At 39.8% G+C, this 17,137-nt stretch overlaps 1 protein-coding gene across 9 annotated transcripts in view; it reads right to left on the bottom strand.

Annotated features, from left to right (window-relative positions):
• Moe (Moesin) overlaps positions 1–17,137 on the bottom strand; it is a 29,922-nt gene that overhangs the window by 10,958 nt on the left and 1,827 nt on the right. For 3 of the 9 annotated variants that reach the window (XM_043410509.1, XM_043410511.1, XM_043410510.1), the window contains exons 1-2: positions 10,721–11,335; positions 9,306–9,485 (exon numbers count right to left, since the gene is read on the bottom strand). In XM_043410509.1, the coding sequence (XP_043266444.1) occupies positions 9,306–9,485; positions 10,721–10,741 (201 nt within the window). In that variant the 5' untranslated portion in view covers positions 10,742–11,335. Of the gene's footprint in view, positions 1–3,403; positions 3,515–9,305; positions 9,486–10,720; positions 11,337–13,347; positions 13,404–17,137 lie in introns of those variants that run through there. The other 6 variants (XM_043410506.1, XM_043410507.1, XM_043410505.1 and 3 more) reach the window with 4 other exon arrangements.

The following is a 17,137-nucleotide window of genomic DNA, read 5'->3' as shown; positions in this document are numbered from 1 at the left end:
TCGAATGCCAATGAAATCTCTTTTGTACTTGAAAAAATACTGGTTTTAAGAATTGAAGATTGTCAAGCGTGTACGAGATAAAAACGGAGATAATCATTGAAATCGTAAAATCGTAGTGCCCCCACTTAAAATCGATTCGAATCCGTGCAGCAATTGACTAAAACTGAGCGAACCCCGTGCGTGCGAAAACTACTTCGGGCAAATGAGGTTTTTCATTAAATTCTCATTACCATTGGAAAAAAAATGATAATTATGTGAGCCAAATTGACGCGCTCGTAAGATAATGAGCGGTTTTACTGTTCCGTGGTAATAATTTCACTTACAAAAGCCATTATAATTTCGTTATTTTTCTCATTGTTTTTCATAACACAGATATCTTCCGAAAAGATGGCTATCCCACGGTCGCGAGGATCCGTCGTCGCAGCAGTACAGTCGCTCTCCGATTCTCTATCGGATGAGTTGCGTAAGGGTCCGGAGTCCGCAAGATCGCACCTGCGCCGCTCTCGGCCTTTACCTCACTTTTGTGTAATGCACAGATGTATCACTAGTTCTCGAGGTTATTCGCATACCAGTCCCTGCATTGATGTCGCGGGGAGCCGTTACGATGCAAACGTGCAGACAAAAACCAGTAATAATGCCACACAAACAAAAAATTCTTGAAATTACCGGTTTTTTTTCGTCATCGAGATAGAGGATTTTAAGAACTGGTTTATCCTTCGAAAAACCACGCATCGAAGGAAAATAATCAATTTGATTTAATTGTGAATATTGTTTTTGTTTTGTTTTTATCTCAAACGCGATTGTGCAATTGTGTAGATTACGTTCATCATTCGAATTGATTTTTTTCCGTTTTACCATCCGGCGATCGGAGGCTCGGAGGATTTCTTACGTACCACTTTTTTATTTCGTCTTTCGCGAGAGATAAGACGAGAGAGACGAGGCTCGAAGTAATTGAAAAAAGGTTTTTTTCATTTCTTGGAACGAGCAAGAAATATTGCGTGAGAATCGAATCACAGTGTTTCGAATCGATCCACGTAGACCTCAGAGCTCCAAAACGACATTGACGTTCGGGATTAAATTGTTTCTTCAACCGTGCAGCGCTCGATAAGGGTTCTCGTAAAAATCGTGCTCAAATCAACCACGCTTCGACTATTTTTTATTGAGACTTTTGCAACCGACGAAGCCCGGAATGTCGGTTTTCATTGGAAGATGGAATCGAACCTGCTGAACGTTAGAATTGAAAATAGTTCCAGGCATACAATCATTTTTGACAATCGCAAGAAAATTGGTTGGAAAATCGAATGATTTCGATCGGTATTCAGAATAATTTTAACAAAATCTTTCATGGATTTTTGTGAGCAATAACGCCATCGAATCAGCAAAATTTTATAATCGAATTGAGCAATAGTCAAGCGATGACCTTCATTAGTTTCAATTTCTCGATACTCGTCGATTGGGAAGCCGAAAAAAATCAGGATGGAATCGTTCGAGTGAAAATAAAACTGATCGCTCAGACGGTTTCACAGGATTCATTGAGGACTATCAAAAACGTGACTCACGTAGAGTCCATTAACGGGTTATTTGAAATCTCCCTTCAACGACTTTCCTCTCGCGTGTCGTACGTCATTGTGCGAATTTGTGTGTACGTCTCTCTATGTATGTATGTTTATATACGAGTGCCACAGTGCTAAACGAGATCAGGGGAACGTGCTGAATTAACACGCGGCACTGTTCAACGTAAAACGTTGCTCTCCGTTACGATTATTCCGTATAATTACGTAATTAGGGAGCGTATTATTTAAAAATGTGAAGCTTTCGAAGCAAAATTGTAGTCCAAGGAACGCTGAAATTTTGTCACTTCAGAGTTGAATCTGGCGAAAAATTCGTTTCGAACAAAAAATATTTTGGCTCAACGAACAGCACTTTTTTATGTTTTCAAACGTAATCGATGATTCAACGGGGCAAACATTTGTGTTAAACCCCACAGTGCGCGCGTACCGCAGTTCATCTTTTTTTTCCATTTTTTTCAGATTAGATAAACTCCAAAGATTTTTATATTTTCCATAGCTTTCATTGATCTTCCAACAATCTTATCGCTCTCAGGTCAATGTGATTTGAAAAGCCGTGGCCGACGCGAAGAACAATAAATGTAGGGCAGGCGATGCTTTTTATCAGTCGAAAATATACATTTGGAATCGATCAGAATTGACTTTTAGTTATTTGAAGAAAAATATTTGTTTTTCAATTCAGTTACAAGTTTAAATGAATTTTTGTACTTTTTCGCTCCGAAATCCATTTGGGAATGAAATAAGTGGAACGAATTTCAATTTTCTACGTATGCGCCGAGCAGACCTCGCGGATAATGGTGATAAAGAGTGTGCGAAGTATGAAAGATTTGCATAACGTCCGTGTGCTCCAGAAACTCGATGAATACAGGCATATATATTTGTCATTATAAATATAACAACTTCTTATCCTCGCGAAGAGGAAGTAGCTGTCGGTCTCTGTTACGGACTCACGAGCTAAGAAGTTATAGTTCGAAGAGCGCGTTCCGATAAAACGTATCATCACATCGAGCAAAAAAAAACGATCAATTATAAAAATAGGTATGGAAAAAGTAATTAAAAGTGCTGCAGGAATGCCCTGGCACGTGAAATAATTGCACCGCTGGTTCGAAACGTTCGAATAATTGAGTCACGAGCCACTTCAACCGGCGTATGAACAGTCGTCGAATTTTTCCATCTCGAAATAAGAATTACCGAACTCGTTCGCTCGAGGTAGACTCTGCTGATGATGCCAGTCAAAGGAGTGCAAAAATTTAACGATCGTTTCAAATCAAGTTCAGAGAACGTGGCTCAAGTCGATTTTCATCTCAGCATAGCGAGATTTGCATAACCATCCACTGCGTGAATTCAGATTCATTTGACACAAAAAATCTTCTTCTTTCCAAACAAATTTAATCGCCAACATTAGCGTAATGGATTCGCGAAGAATCTGTAGAAAAACGAAAGAAATATTGGCGCGTTAAAACCTGTCAATGAACGCAGATTGTGCTTTGAAAAAATCTCGATGAAATAACGTTTAAATGGAAATTTAATGGACGGTTTAGCAAATCTGTCGTTATGTTTTTTCGGATTGAGGGGGCACTTTGTCACACTAATTTACCTTCACCCTGTGTTCAATCAGTGCACTGAACTCGATATAAAAACAGTGAAAATTCAGCACTCTATTGACTCGCATCCAGTGCAGAATCTAGCCGAAGAAAGCTGCATCGGAAAACGATCGCAGCTGCATTTCATGAACTCTCTGATAAAAAAATCCTGAAAGTTTTCATAATCCTAGAAATATGAAAGCCGTTTATAGCCGCATGGATAAACGGTTTCCACGTGATTGCGCTGCTTACCAGGTCATCGTCGTACTCGTCGTCGTCGCTATCCGAGTCCGAGCAACCTCGCAGCTTCCGCACTTTCTTTTTCACCTCCTTCTTTACCACTCGGGTTATCGCGCTTTCCGGCTGCGTCCAGTGTATCAATTTCATTCCGCATTTTTAATCCTACTACTCTATACTCCATTTACAATTCTACTTCGCACTTTGTACTTTTACACTGGATAATTATATCGATCGAATCACACAAAGGAGCTAATTGACTATAAGCAGATTTGAGGAAGCGCTTTTTTCTCAAAATCCATTCCAACCCCGAGCATAAATATATACCACAAGCAAAAATACCAAACTACGTAACGATCACATATTTTAAAAAGTGGAAAATTAAGGGGTCTAGCCTAATTAGAATTTTCAAAAAATCCACTTTTTTATTGCATTTTTCGAAAGTATACGTGTTTAATAGTATCACACTCAAATTTTTTGAGCGAGGTTTGCTCTGTCTGAGTACGCCCAATGCGGTACTGCGTACTTGCCTTTGTTCAAGCGCCTTTGTCTAAAAATTACATTTTTCGACGGCTCGTTGATAAAATCTCCGAAACTATTCAACCGATCCTTATCAAAATTTTACCACGTGTTTTTTTATGACTATAGCTACAGCGCATATCATACGAATTTTGGAATTTTTAGTGGAACTATGTTTTTATTGCAAAAAAACGTTGAAAAAAACGTGCTTTTTCGTAGTTTTTGGAAAAATGATCGCCAACTTGTTATTTTTTTTAAAATAATAAATCGTATGATACGCGCTATAACCATTAACCCATTGAGTCTAAAACCCTTTTTTTTCTCCGATCATCCATTTCAGCGGAGTAAAATTATGAGTAAAATTAAAAAAAAAAAAAAAATTTTGTGCATTTCAAGAGTTTATTTTTTAGCCCCAACACTTTTTATATTCAAATTTATAATTTATACCGGTCAAAAAAAATCGTGAAGTCTTTTTTTGACCGTCTAATTAGGGTAGACCCCTTAATTGGTGAATTATCGATTCAGGTGTGTGCAACGCATACTCACGATCCTGTTCGAATCGCGTACGGCTCATTGTATCTCGACGTCGCAATTATTACAGCAGTCCTCGTTTTTATCGGTCGGAGGCCTTGCGCTAGAATCTACTCGTTTTACATTCATCTGTGAGCGCATGAGATCATGGGATCGCTGATGATTAACCCTGCTGCTTACATGAATAACGGACGACAACAATAGTCGCAAGTAGATTGATTTCGTGTTATACCAAAAGGAGAGTAAAATAAATTGAAATGAGGAAATCCAAGTGATTGAAAAATAATAAAAATGCCTTTTGTTCATTTCCTTCGACTCCCAAATCATAGAAATGCGATTCGTATACGTTGTTAAACTTATTGGCACGATTGTGAGAGGTTAGAATCGACGAGAATGAAAAATCTTAATGCTCTGAGCTAATTGGAAAGGCTCCGCACATTTTTCATTCAAACTCGCCCCAAGGAAATAGTCGTACTTCCTTAACAGTATAAATATTACGAAGACTCGGTGTGATTGAGGAATGAAAAAGGAAGATTTTAGCCACCGACGAGACAAATCACCAACCAGCTTCCGCATAGGTTTCATTTCCTCGTCGAAACTGGTTTCAAAAAAATAACGAGCCTCGAGACAAATGTACCAGTGACTGCGGAAGCGTTACGTCTCATGCCCACTTCAGTACGTTACGCAGGGTACCACCCCAATACGAGAACGGATCTTCGAGTCGAAAAATATCGTTCGCGGATTCGAATCACAACAGATTTTTTAGTTTAGCAGGCTCCATTAATCATTGTTTATCGATTGATTGGAGGAAATCCTCCAAGTGTGAAAAACAATCGAGTTTTATCGCACCCCATTCAATATATAACCCCCCATCAATAATATTCAATAACCTCATTAAATCTTGAATGAAAAAATCGTCAACACTGTTTAAAGACCTTTAGTTTTTAACTGTCGGACAGACTCCAAAAACAAACCGGTTCTCGAGAGCTTTGCGTAAGCGAAATTTGTCACGAACGTAACTGCGACTTGTCAACTTCAGTAACGAATATCTGAACAGGAAGAGACTTTGAGAATTTTTAATTTCAAGATTTAAGTTTGAAATAAAAGTCAGTGAAAATCGGTATCGAGGCACTCTGTACGCAGAGCTCGAATGTACGCGGGTGTGGGAATTCTGGAAAAATATTGATCGACGACGTGGTGCATCGTTGCTCGTGCCCGACGACGAGTTTGATCGATTGACAATCCTGTTTGTTTTCCTTTCGTCTCCCATTCATCTTCTCCTCTCGTTTCGTAGTATTTTTAAACCGATGAATCGTCCGTTCGAGGGTCTCGTAATCATCGTTTCCTCGTAAAATGCGTTACGATTAAATATGCCGGAAAAACTGAATTTTTCATCGAACGGTTTACTTTTCATTTCGTCATTGAGATACACGGTGATTTATTTTCAATCCTATTATCGAAATAACGATCCGGAAGTTTGCAACGTTGGAGTCCAACGAAATGAACGAAAAAAACATTTGTAATTGACCAATTTTTTATTTCACGAAGCATCGGTGCAGCTTGAAAACTACGAACTGCAAATTCGGCAGGGAACCAAGTTGAAGAATTACTGGAATTATTGGAGGGTTTTTTAACATAGTTTTATTGGATTCTAAAGTTGCAAAATTCAGCGTCGTTCGAAATACGGGAACTTTGGTAAAATATTCTTCGGAATCTTCAATCGTCACCTTTTCACGAATTTTTCAATTAGCCAATTCCGTTTGCTGGCACCAGTAGATAAATCTTTTTGCAACGTTCAACAAAGTTGCGGTTATTCGAAAATTGTTACACGCGAATAGAATCCGCGCCGTTTTTTTCTTATTTCAACATGTTTTATGGCGAGAAATCATAAAATTTTGCGTCCCCGAACGATCTTAGAAACGAGATGAAAAAACTACCTGGAACCTTGGCTTCTCTCGCTACTTTTTTCAGGGAAATTCACAGCTTCGTTTTGTGACGCCATAAAGACATTCGCAGAATAATTGACGAGCAGGAAGACCCTGTCGACGAATTTCCTCTTGGAAAAACCACTTCAAACGTTAGGTAAGCAGACCAATTTTTACCGCAATGAAACCCTGAGCAAAAAATGGGCTCGCACATGGAACTGGAAATTTACTGCCTCAAGGTTCCACCCCCAGCCTCAATACCATTTCCAGAACTCGCGTTCCCGGTTCGTAAGCTCGAGAAAAATGGACTGTAGAGAACACCTGTCGCATTCACCTGTTTTCCCTAATGCACACATGTCATTTTACATCGTTGGGTCCGACGAAGTTTTAGCTTTTTCTAATATTTCTATCCTGCTATTAACGAATTTCGAAGCCTCCAGTTCTCCCTCCCATTTCTATTTTTTTTGTTGTTCAATTAAACTAAAACCTCATTCCCACGTCAGGGATGACACTGAAGTTTAGTAATTCTCCAATTTCGTTCCCTGGCGAATCTGCAATTCGTAGTTTTTCAACTACGATTACAAATGTTATTGTTGTTTTCAATTACAAATGTGATTTCATTCATTTCGTTGGACTTTGACGTCGCAAACTTCAGCGTCGTCGTCAATCAATGTTACGATTGACTCAATCAGAAAAGTTTTTTCCTCACTTTCCAATGGGTGATTCTCTTTCCATAAAAATAGTATGACGCAAACTGAGACAAAAAGTCGTTGATCGAATTTCAATACTCTCAACCAAAACATTCCGTTGGGGGGCAGAAAAATATTTCTGAAAGTAACACAAAAAATACAGTGAACAATAGACGAAAAACGTGGCGTCAAATGTTTCATTATAATTTTCAATTTTTCTCCACTTTATTATTTCCATTTCCCTCCAATATTTGAGACCATCGACGAGCGTAAGGGCATGGTCGTTTCATTAGCAATTTACAACGTTTTTCAAAGCTGGAGATAAATTTTGGAGCAAGAATTCTCAAAAGCTGGGCGCTGCGAACCGAGAAAAACGTCGTTTTGTTAAATCCTCGTTGTCAGTGTTATTCCAACATAGATATATAAAGTGCATCGCGCGCTCGCGACTGTGTCAAGGTAAGGAAGAAACGGCGACGACGACCGATTCTCTTGAGTTAGTATAGGAGGAGAGTGGTTGGTGAAAGCCGCGCGAAGAACCGATAGCACGAAACCCACCTACGAGTAACTGTACAACGAGTCAACTTATGTACGACTTTATGACACGATATAAGGACTGCTATACTCGCTCGAATAACTCGAAGAATTCGAATAAAGCATTGTAAGACTACTTTTTTACAGAATCGCTCGAAAGTTTATTATTTTCGAGACGTAAATGTAACGAAACTTGGGCAAAAACTAGTTCAATGTGTTCAACGATACCAAACTAAATTTCAAACCTTTTACCAATTTTTGCTAAGGACATTCCAAGTTACAGAAACAATGAAAAAAATTTGAAAGAATATTCGAGAATGGGAATAAGTCATTTCCAATTCGTCCATTCTTTCGGTTCCCATTTTGGGCGACATCCAAAAAATCACGTAGAAAAATCATCGTTATTTGTGTAGTTGACTTTGGCAATCGCGAATGAATTTAGCGAAGCGGACGATTCGAGGTATGACTCCATTGAATAAATCCGCGTTCGAAGAGGCTCATTTCACGGAGCGCGCGTCACGCAGAGATCTCACGAGGGAGCTGAAGATACTCGACAACGATGACATCACCGTTTGTCATTCGAGCGAACGGTCGTTACTTTTTTTTCATACCTTTTTTTCGTTCATCGTCGTGACAAAAATGGTCGGAGGTGGAGGGACAAAACACCAGTCGCGATGCAAGTTACTCGTCGTTGAGGATACGCGGACCGTACAGTTTCGTCCAAAAGTCAAGATGCTCGATGCGGAATAAACAATTTCGAGTGATTATTCTCACCATCGTTTCACTACAGTGGAATCAAATTCAAATTTGCATCTAACAACCATCGAATATTTATCGATCGAAATTTGGTTACAAAAAAAAAAAAAAAAAAAAACTCTGAAATCCGATAAAATCGAGTTTCCGAGGAACAAATATGAGCAAATTCGAGAGATTGGGATCTCTGAAAATCGCAATTCGCGAAGGAATGCTCAATCAGAATTTTGTCAAAATGGATGACGAAGGAATGAACGCGGTGCAGACAGAAACCTCCAGCGCGGTGTTGCTCGAAGCTTCAGAGTCTGCGCGCGCGCGTCGATGTACGAAAGTATAAATTACAGGGGAGAGATTTTTCTAAGGCTTTGCGAGGGTTCACGAGGATTTAGCTTTTGGCGAGAGCCAATAGGCTAAAGGCGCAAGAGCTTTTACAGCTGGGAATTAAGTTTCGAGCTTGATATTGTAAAATAACTGTCAAATTGAAGCGTACAAATACAAATAATTTATTAATTTACGAAAATCTGATACTATTTTAAACAATAAATGTACTTTTGACCTCAGAAATCATGACTCATCTATTAGATCCACAAAATCGCAGTATTTTCGTCGTAAAATTGATTTGACAATGACAAACGAAGTTCGTTCTTGTTGCGAAGCTTTTTGCTTTTCAATAACGAATTAAATGATACGCTGTCAATCGAATTTCATGGAAAATGAATTGACAAAAGGTGGATTTAATAAAAAAAATTTAGGAAAACGAGGAAAAAAACCTCGATTTTTTTAAAAACTTATTCTCGAATCAAAATCGATCGCCGCTCACGAGTTCCGAGGTCAAGATCTGTCATAATGTTCAATATTTTAATGTGGATGAATCGATGACTCCCTCATTTCGCTTTCACGTCGTTGGTTCTTTCGAGCAAGCTCGCTCGATCGTTAGGATTCTATATAAAAAATAAAATTCGAACATACCTTCTTGTAAAGTTTGATCCAAGTGAGATCGCCCTTCATGTCGGTGTATTGGAGCCCGAAAAACCAAACCTCTCTGAGTCCAATGGTCTTGACGACCTGATCGAACAATTGTTTACCGGTGGTCGCCTGCTGGATCGCGAACTCCAGCTCCGCGTCCATCGTCGTCACCCTCACATTCAGCTTTTGTTTTCGTTGTTTTTGTTTCCCAGGGTGAGACAAAATTTAGCGAAGATTGCATGAAACGAAAAATGACTAAATTAGTTGATTATCGATGCTGATCAATTGGGATGAACAATATTATAGTCCGTCGTTTCGAATTGCCGTCGAGGTTTCTAGAAAGCAGAAAAGCCGAAATATAATAAAAGAGTGAAATGAAATGTTCGTAGAATCGAAAATATTCATTGGACTCGACAAATTGGCCTGCGACGATCGAAATTTTTCTCTTGGCGTTCCTAAAACTTGAATTTCAATTCGACCGTAAATAATTTTAAAATCTGAATAAAAAAGTCATGAAAAGTTGAACCATATTCTCATCCTTATTACGAGATAATTGTTCGTTTTTTAAATTCATGGTCGTTCGAAAATATCTATTCGAGTGATGAGTTTCAATGGATGCAATCATCGTCGTCGGATTGAACGCTCGAAAAAATCTTCTCGAAGACAATAATCAATTTCTTTATTGTTTTGCTTCTCGACGATACAAAGTTCACGAAATAGCTTGTACTTTGAGCCGTCGAGCTGAAATTCTCTCATCAAATTAATAATCTCTTCGTTGTTTCATGGACTGACGTTGGACTGAGAAAAATGTTTGAATCAACGGAATTTTTTGGTTGTTTAACCCAACAGAAATTTGGTCGATTCGAACGCTCAATTTACCGGCTCGAATATATTCCATGGCGATAAAAAAAGCGTCGAATCGGATATTTTTCGAAGCAACAGTTTCTATTTCCGACGAGAAAATATGTTGTATCACCGCCCGATTCCTTCTCTGGGCGTGTAAAAAACGTAAATGCGAAAAGGGCACCCTGTAGAGACGCGAAACTGGACAACGATGGCCCCCATATCGAACCTGGGGCAAAAAAAGGAAGGAGAAATAACCGAGACGAAAGAGGGGCAGAGAAAAAAAAGGACGAGAGGAAGAGAGCGAGAAGGAGGATGAAAGAAGCTCGAAAAGAAGCGAGCGCCGCCAGTTCTCGAGCCAGGTAAGATGAGGCCGAAAATGGCCCGAGAACTCATTCGACACGAGAATTCAGAGCCAGGAATGATGGCTCCCTATTTCGAAGTAGGATTGAAAAACGGTATAGAGGCAAACTCGAAAGAAGAAAAGACGACCAAAAAGTTCGATCGAAAAAGACTAAAGATATCGGCTTCGTCGCAGCGTTTCACAAACGAATATTCGAGAGACGGTTGCTTACCATCTTCGTGCCGGCGACCATGGTGGTGAGTTTGAATCTTGAAAAAATCCAAAAAATATAGCGAATGTACTTTGAAAAATAGTTGAGAAATCCAATGTCGTTCGGTACGAACAGCAGGAACGAAAAATTCCGCACCGAAACACAAAGAAAAAAAGCCGGGAACAAAATAACAGATTTTTTTCAGCACGTCACAGAGTCTCGACAGAGTTGCTCGTTTGACTAATGTTGTGCGGAAAAAAACCGCCGGTTTGGACCAACTTCGGTCTCGCAGACTCTATCCTTGAGATCCTTCGGTGGCTCGTCACACATACGTATCTCGGTTTATACATACATATCTATACGTGCGATAGAGTTAATTTAGCGTTTGTCTAACACACAAAGAACGCTTGTGATAGACACGCGCGCACAAACGCACCCACGAAAAAAGCACGGATCACAGCCACAGGGACACAAGCACACGGAGAGACACGCGACGAACGTACGGCTAAAAAATTTTCCCGGCAATTATTTCGCAACGATAATTAATTTTTTTTAAACTCGAGAGAGAGAGAGAGAGGAAGTAAAAAACAAGAGTTTTGAGACGAGTTTTGCGGAGAGATAGACGCGTTTCGAAGACGAATTGAACAATGGGCCAAAGGGGCAAGTGCAACCGGCGCGGCGCGGCGTCTCTCCTCGAGAATCGGTTGGAACAGTCGAAAAGAGGGGGAAGAGGGCTTCGTATCAATATACATATAGAGTAGCGAAATATCCCCCTTTCGTACACTTGACGACGAAAAGGAACGCGAGCAAGTCCAACGGCCAAACGATGCCCAAAGATGAGGAACGCAAACAGTACATGAGAGTATGGGGGAGCGATGGAGAGGGAAGAGCGGGGCGGAGGCGAGACGCAGCTGTCTCCCTCCGATGTGACGCTATTGGTTATGTACGCGAGTATAGTATACAGCCACAAAACGTGTACGCGCAACGAACGAGGAACGAGGGCTCTGGAAGACTCGACATTTTGTACCCGAAATTACTACATGAGTCCTTCTCACTTGCAGCCGCACTTAAATTCGAATCTATCGATATCGCGATGTCGGAAAAACGTTCGATCATCCCTGAATTTATGAACAAAAGTGTTGTCCGCTAATAACGCATTTTTTCGACAGTCTCGTATCGAATCGACGTCAAAATTCGTTTAAATGAAATAATATTGAATCTCCCCGTTCTCAGACGCTCGGAACCGCGTTTACCGATACTGTTACATCCCATTGACGCAATAAATCTTCCGTTTTCATCTGCTCGAGTCTTTTTTTCTTTCATTTCAAAAGCTTTGCTCATTCGTTTGTGCTTCGCCTTGTCTACGATCCTAAAAGTCAGATTTTTAAGGAGAAACAAAATTCAGGACTCCGTACGTGGGAACGCTCGCATCGACAGCTTCCTACGTATAAATATAAATCTTCGTGTTCTTGACGCGAAACGTTTTGAGACATGAAAGATTACAACTTGGACCGATTCACCGGGCGAATCGTCTCTCAAGCACCGTTTTCTTCCTTCGGAGATACGAAATTTCATATTTTGTGTGTTCTGGGTGGCTGCGTGTGTACCCGCATGGCGTCGTAAAAGCGAGACGAAAACGAAAAGACGACGCCCGAGTTTGCGGATGACGCGGCAAACCCGATCTCTCTGCAAAGTTCCGCAGCCAAACCGAGCCCGCAGTCGGGAGAGTATACACAGGGTGTCCAAATTAAATCAGAGTCCGGATTTATTCCGATCCCTTGCTTTTGTCATTAACCGAATCGTAATTAAATGAAACGTCTACTAAATAAGAATCAAGCTTTCCATTGATTCTTGAGTCGGGCTTTAAAAATGGCAACTTTTCGAAAAGCAGCTTTATTTGGCGTTTGATCGTTCACAGAAATTTTGATTCATCAAAAAACGATCATTTTCATCACTTTTTGGAAAAACAAAAGCAAAATTGGGAGCAATTCTTTTCAAAATTTGTGTATATCGAGAATTCAGCAAGATTTTATTTGAAAAAGGTGATGAAACTCGTCGAACGGCTTCAACATTTTTCTAATTAATCCAAAAATTTGAGACAACCGAATAAATTCGAGTTACAGATTGAGAGATCGATGTTCTGATATTTTTCGACTTTCTTTATAACAAATTGCTGGCAGAAAATGTACGCAGTGGAGCGGGAAATAATGTCGCGGATTACACTCGGAAGCGATCGAGCGATTAGAAACCGGAAGTCTGGAGTAGATTCGAACACGTGGGCAGGCAGCCCGCATATCCGGAGAGGACGTAGAAGTCTCGGTTCATAAGTTGCAAGTATCATAGACGACAATGTCCAAAATTACTTGGCATTTTCAATTCTACCGAATGAAGAGAAAGTTGGTCGTAAAAAATGTTGAAAAAAAGGAAAATCGTCGTGTAAAAAACGCGATGATTTTATCATCATCGAAATAAAAAAGTACATTTCGTTTTTGACTGTAGGAAAATTTGTAAAAAAACCCATCATTTTCGCCTCAGTGATTCCATTTATTAGATTTCTTTTCTCAAATTTTTTTCAATGAAAATTCACGAGTTCAAACTAACGATGAAAATGAGGGGGAAAGAATTCCCCCTCTGTTTCGGCGACTTACCGATTTCGGCATCTTGACGGCTGTCTCCTCCTTGTGGGCAGTTTCAAACTGATAGCCTGTAACAGATAGAAAACGACGTGTTTAGAACACAGAGTCATCGCACAGTTTTAATTTACTACGAGTGAGACTTGCTCACCGAAGTGTGTACCTGACAAAATTAGCATGTGAAAAAAACATTCGTCAACGGAAAAAAACGTTGGGCTAAGAGTGAAATTCGTCGATGGTGAAAAATAAAAAATACCCATTCATGCAGAAGAAAGTGTGGCGCGTTCGAGTATTTGTTTTTTAATGCCAAACATTCTAGTTTACTCAACGAAAAAACTTCGGATTCTCCACACACTCGAGATGGGATTTTGTTCGAGGGGCTCATTATTTCCTTCTCGGTATGAAAAATTTCATTGCTACGAGATCAGGTTCAGCAACGCCGGACTGAATAGTTCGATTGGAAAAAACGAAATTTCTTTCGATAAACGAAATTTACTTCTCAGTGTGAATGAATCGTTGAAAAAAAAAAAACACACACACACAAACAAACAACCGACGAAAAGGAAATGAATTATCCGCGAAATAATCAGCCGTTGATAACCCTTAATAACGTCGATGTTCGTGCAACCGTTCCAGCACGATCGTGGCAACGGCCAAACGAAATAAACTCAGCAAGAAAATTGTACGAACGTCAAAGTGCTCGTACACACGCGCACAAAACACAGAAAATTGATGACCCGTGATCCTCGAGACTCTCGTGAATTCGAGTCTCCCCCACAAATTCCGTACGACACAGTGCTGACTGTGTAAAGGCATTGCAACGCAAGGCGTTGCGACGAATGAAAAGAAAATTCAAGGGACAAAAAATACGATCGGAAGACCTAGCATCCTGCCAAGAGGTCTGCAGCAAACTTTTTCTCGTAAAAGAATCGACAAACGATTTACACCCACAACGAAAATACTCTCATTAATATTTTACACTGACCGAAAAGGCCCTCGAATCTGTATCCGAATCTGCAGCTTTTTTCGGCAAACTAAAATGCAGTAATTTGCAAAAAAACTTTAGACTGGCCGAGGACGAATTAATGAAACTGTCAAAAATGATTCTGCGCGATGCACTCGACCGAATTGACGAATAGGGTATTTTACACCATCTAAAAAAAAAAAAATATAAAAATGCATGATTATGATAGATTTCGTAAAAAGTAAACGAGAAACGCGTCAATATTTATTCATAAAAACGCAATGTAAATTTTATAATTCAATTTTAAAAATGGTCTTTTTCATCTGTTTTTCAAATGTCTAAAACGCCATCCGCCATATTGGATTCACTCCGATAGTAAACAATCTAGTGTTATTTTAAAATTTTACAAGTTATTATACACGTTTGTGGACACGATGCTGAAGTTTCCAACGTTGGAGTCCAACGAAATGATCTAAAAAACTGTCCAATAGTTCCAGTAATTCTCCAATTTATTTCCTGTCGAATCTGTACTTTGTATTTTTTCAATCTACAAAATTATGATTCGTGAAATAAAAAACTGATGGATAAATAATTTTATTTTCATTCATTTCGTTGGACTCCAACGTTGGAAACTTCAGCGTCGTTTTGTGGACTTTTATCATTCATTTGATTAAAATCGCATTATGGAAAACGATTTTGTGAAAGCAGATAGTACAAATCTACCAATGATAAATATGTTGATGGTGGCGATGAATCCACAATTTTTGTGGCATTTTACACTTGTATTATTGCATTCAGGCATACGAGACACCAATGATATACCACTATAACTCATTATTTTTACAAATCTTATTACTTGGTCTTTCGCAATTGTATTGTTTACTAACGGAGTGACGTCACAAATCGAAACAACATGGCGGCTAGCGTTTCCGCGGGAAAATTCAAAATCATAAATAAAAAATAGTTTTCAAGGCAGTTTTCGGTCTTATAAAATGAAAATAAAAATTCTACTGGTTTATTACGATCTCAGGATTATTTTAAAACATTTTTCAAAAAAAGGTGTAATACCCTATTAGTAAAATCCGAACTTAATGAACCCAGAAGTGGCACCTGCTGCCCCCTGCTCCGCGCAACTAACGAAAAGAACATTTTCAGATGAAAAGATGAAGCATGTGCGTCTCATTAAAGGAAGAAGCGTTTATTAAATCGCCCGAAATAGCACAAAAGATTGTTGCGAGGAAAGTGACGAAGCAGAGGAGCCCGTTTCATCAATGGAAATCTTACCGAGTTCCTGCACAACCCCCCGCTCTAGTTTGTCTTCTGCCCGTGATTTTCAAGCAGCGCAAAAAGCAGCGCATAAGGGTACGCGACGGACAGGTTAAAATGCAAATTTTCGCGACCGAAATCCGCCGCTCATGCGACTCTCAGAAAAATTTCCCTTCCCCGGAGTTTGCATACTTCGTATTGTCCTAACGCTCGTCTAGCAACGTCGGCAAGGGGGGTAGAATGGACTCGAGAGAACGTACGTTCGTTCACCTCATTCCGCTCTCGTATTCGTCGTCAACAAAATCGTGGCACGTGCGAATTCAACGAAAATATAACTGAACGGACTTATTCATCGACTAATAGTTTTACTCGTTCACTTCCTCAATTGCTGAGACTGAAAAAGCAATATTTTTTACGAGTAATTATGCGTGGGAACGGCGTCACGTCGTGAATTCTCGTAAAGAACGAAAAGAAAGCGAATGTTCAGATTTTTTTTTTCGAAAAACGGTCGTGGAATGCTTGGGAAAGAAATCTGAAAATCGACGCTTTTTAACAATCCTATTCGTAGTTAGTTTTTGAAATTCCTTCTTTTTTCACTTCAGGCTGAATCGATGGAGCCCTTAAATCACGATTCGCGCACGGAACTGAAATTTGTTAAATATTTTAATAGGGAAAAATCGAGATTGTTATTCCATCCTCCTTCGAATTTTAATCTCAAGATCGATGTAGTAGTATTCAATGGGATCGTACCGTAAAGAGGCTTTTGTTGTACCGCATGTGAGAATGAAAGATCCGAACGGTAAAGTCGATACGATAATGTTCGATAGCACGAGCCGGCGAGACATTCCTACATCGCGACGGCCAACATACCAGTATCGAGGATCTTACAGTAGAGCCTCTCACAACGGCCGTTCTCACGTTTCAATTGACCGTGTAATTTGACCCCGCGTGGCGACCAACCAAATTGCGCAAGCTCGTGATCTACGTGAATTCCGAAACTTTTGTGCACAGCAAACGCCGCTGATTGAGGCCGCCGGAGGAGCGCCGAGAAATTTCAGTTATTTCGACCGTCGGTTCTGCAGGGAGGCTTTCAATTTTGGGCCTCGTTACAAAAAACACAAACCACTCAACCCGCTTGGATTATCGTCGAGTCAAAATTTCACGCGAATCGCTAACGGGGTGGGGATCAAATATTCTGAATATCGCGTTACATTCGAAAATTGCAGTATTGAGAAGGCGATAATACAAACTGCTGTACGAATGTCTTCCATCGCAGAGAAAAACCTTGAATTTCAATGAGAACGGTTTCCGATTTCCCAGAGTTCTCTCAGCAACGATTCTTTCGCGTCTCGAATGGAGAAATCGCGTAGAAATCTTCACGCGTGAACCAACTTCCAACAAATAGGTCGTATCGCTATTCCCCATGAAAATGATTTAATATCGACAATTGTCTGTCGTTAGTTGTTCATTGTACGATGATACGAAGATACCGCTCGACACGTACTGCCATTATAAATATCAAATGGTATTTCGGTCTGATCGATTTATAATTACCCGATATTTTTAGTCATAAAA

This window comes from Venturia canescens, chromosome 1 (assembly GCF_019457755.1).
Source record: "Venturia canescens isolate UGA chromosome 1, ASM1945775v1, whole genome shotgun sequence".
NCBI lineage: Eukaryota > Metazoa > Arthropoda > Insecta > Hymenoptera > Ichneumonidae > Venturia > Venturia canescens.
Note: the sequence above shows the minus strand (reverse complement) of the source record. Positions and strands in the feature narration are given on the sequence as shown.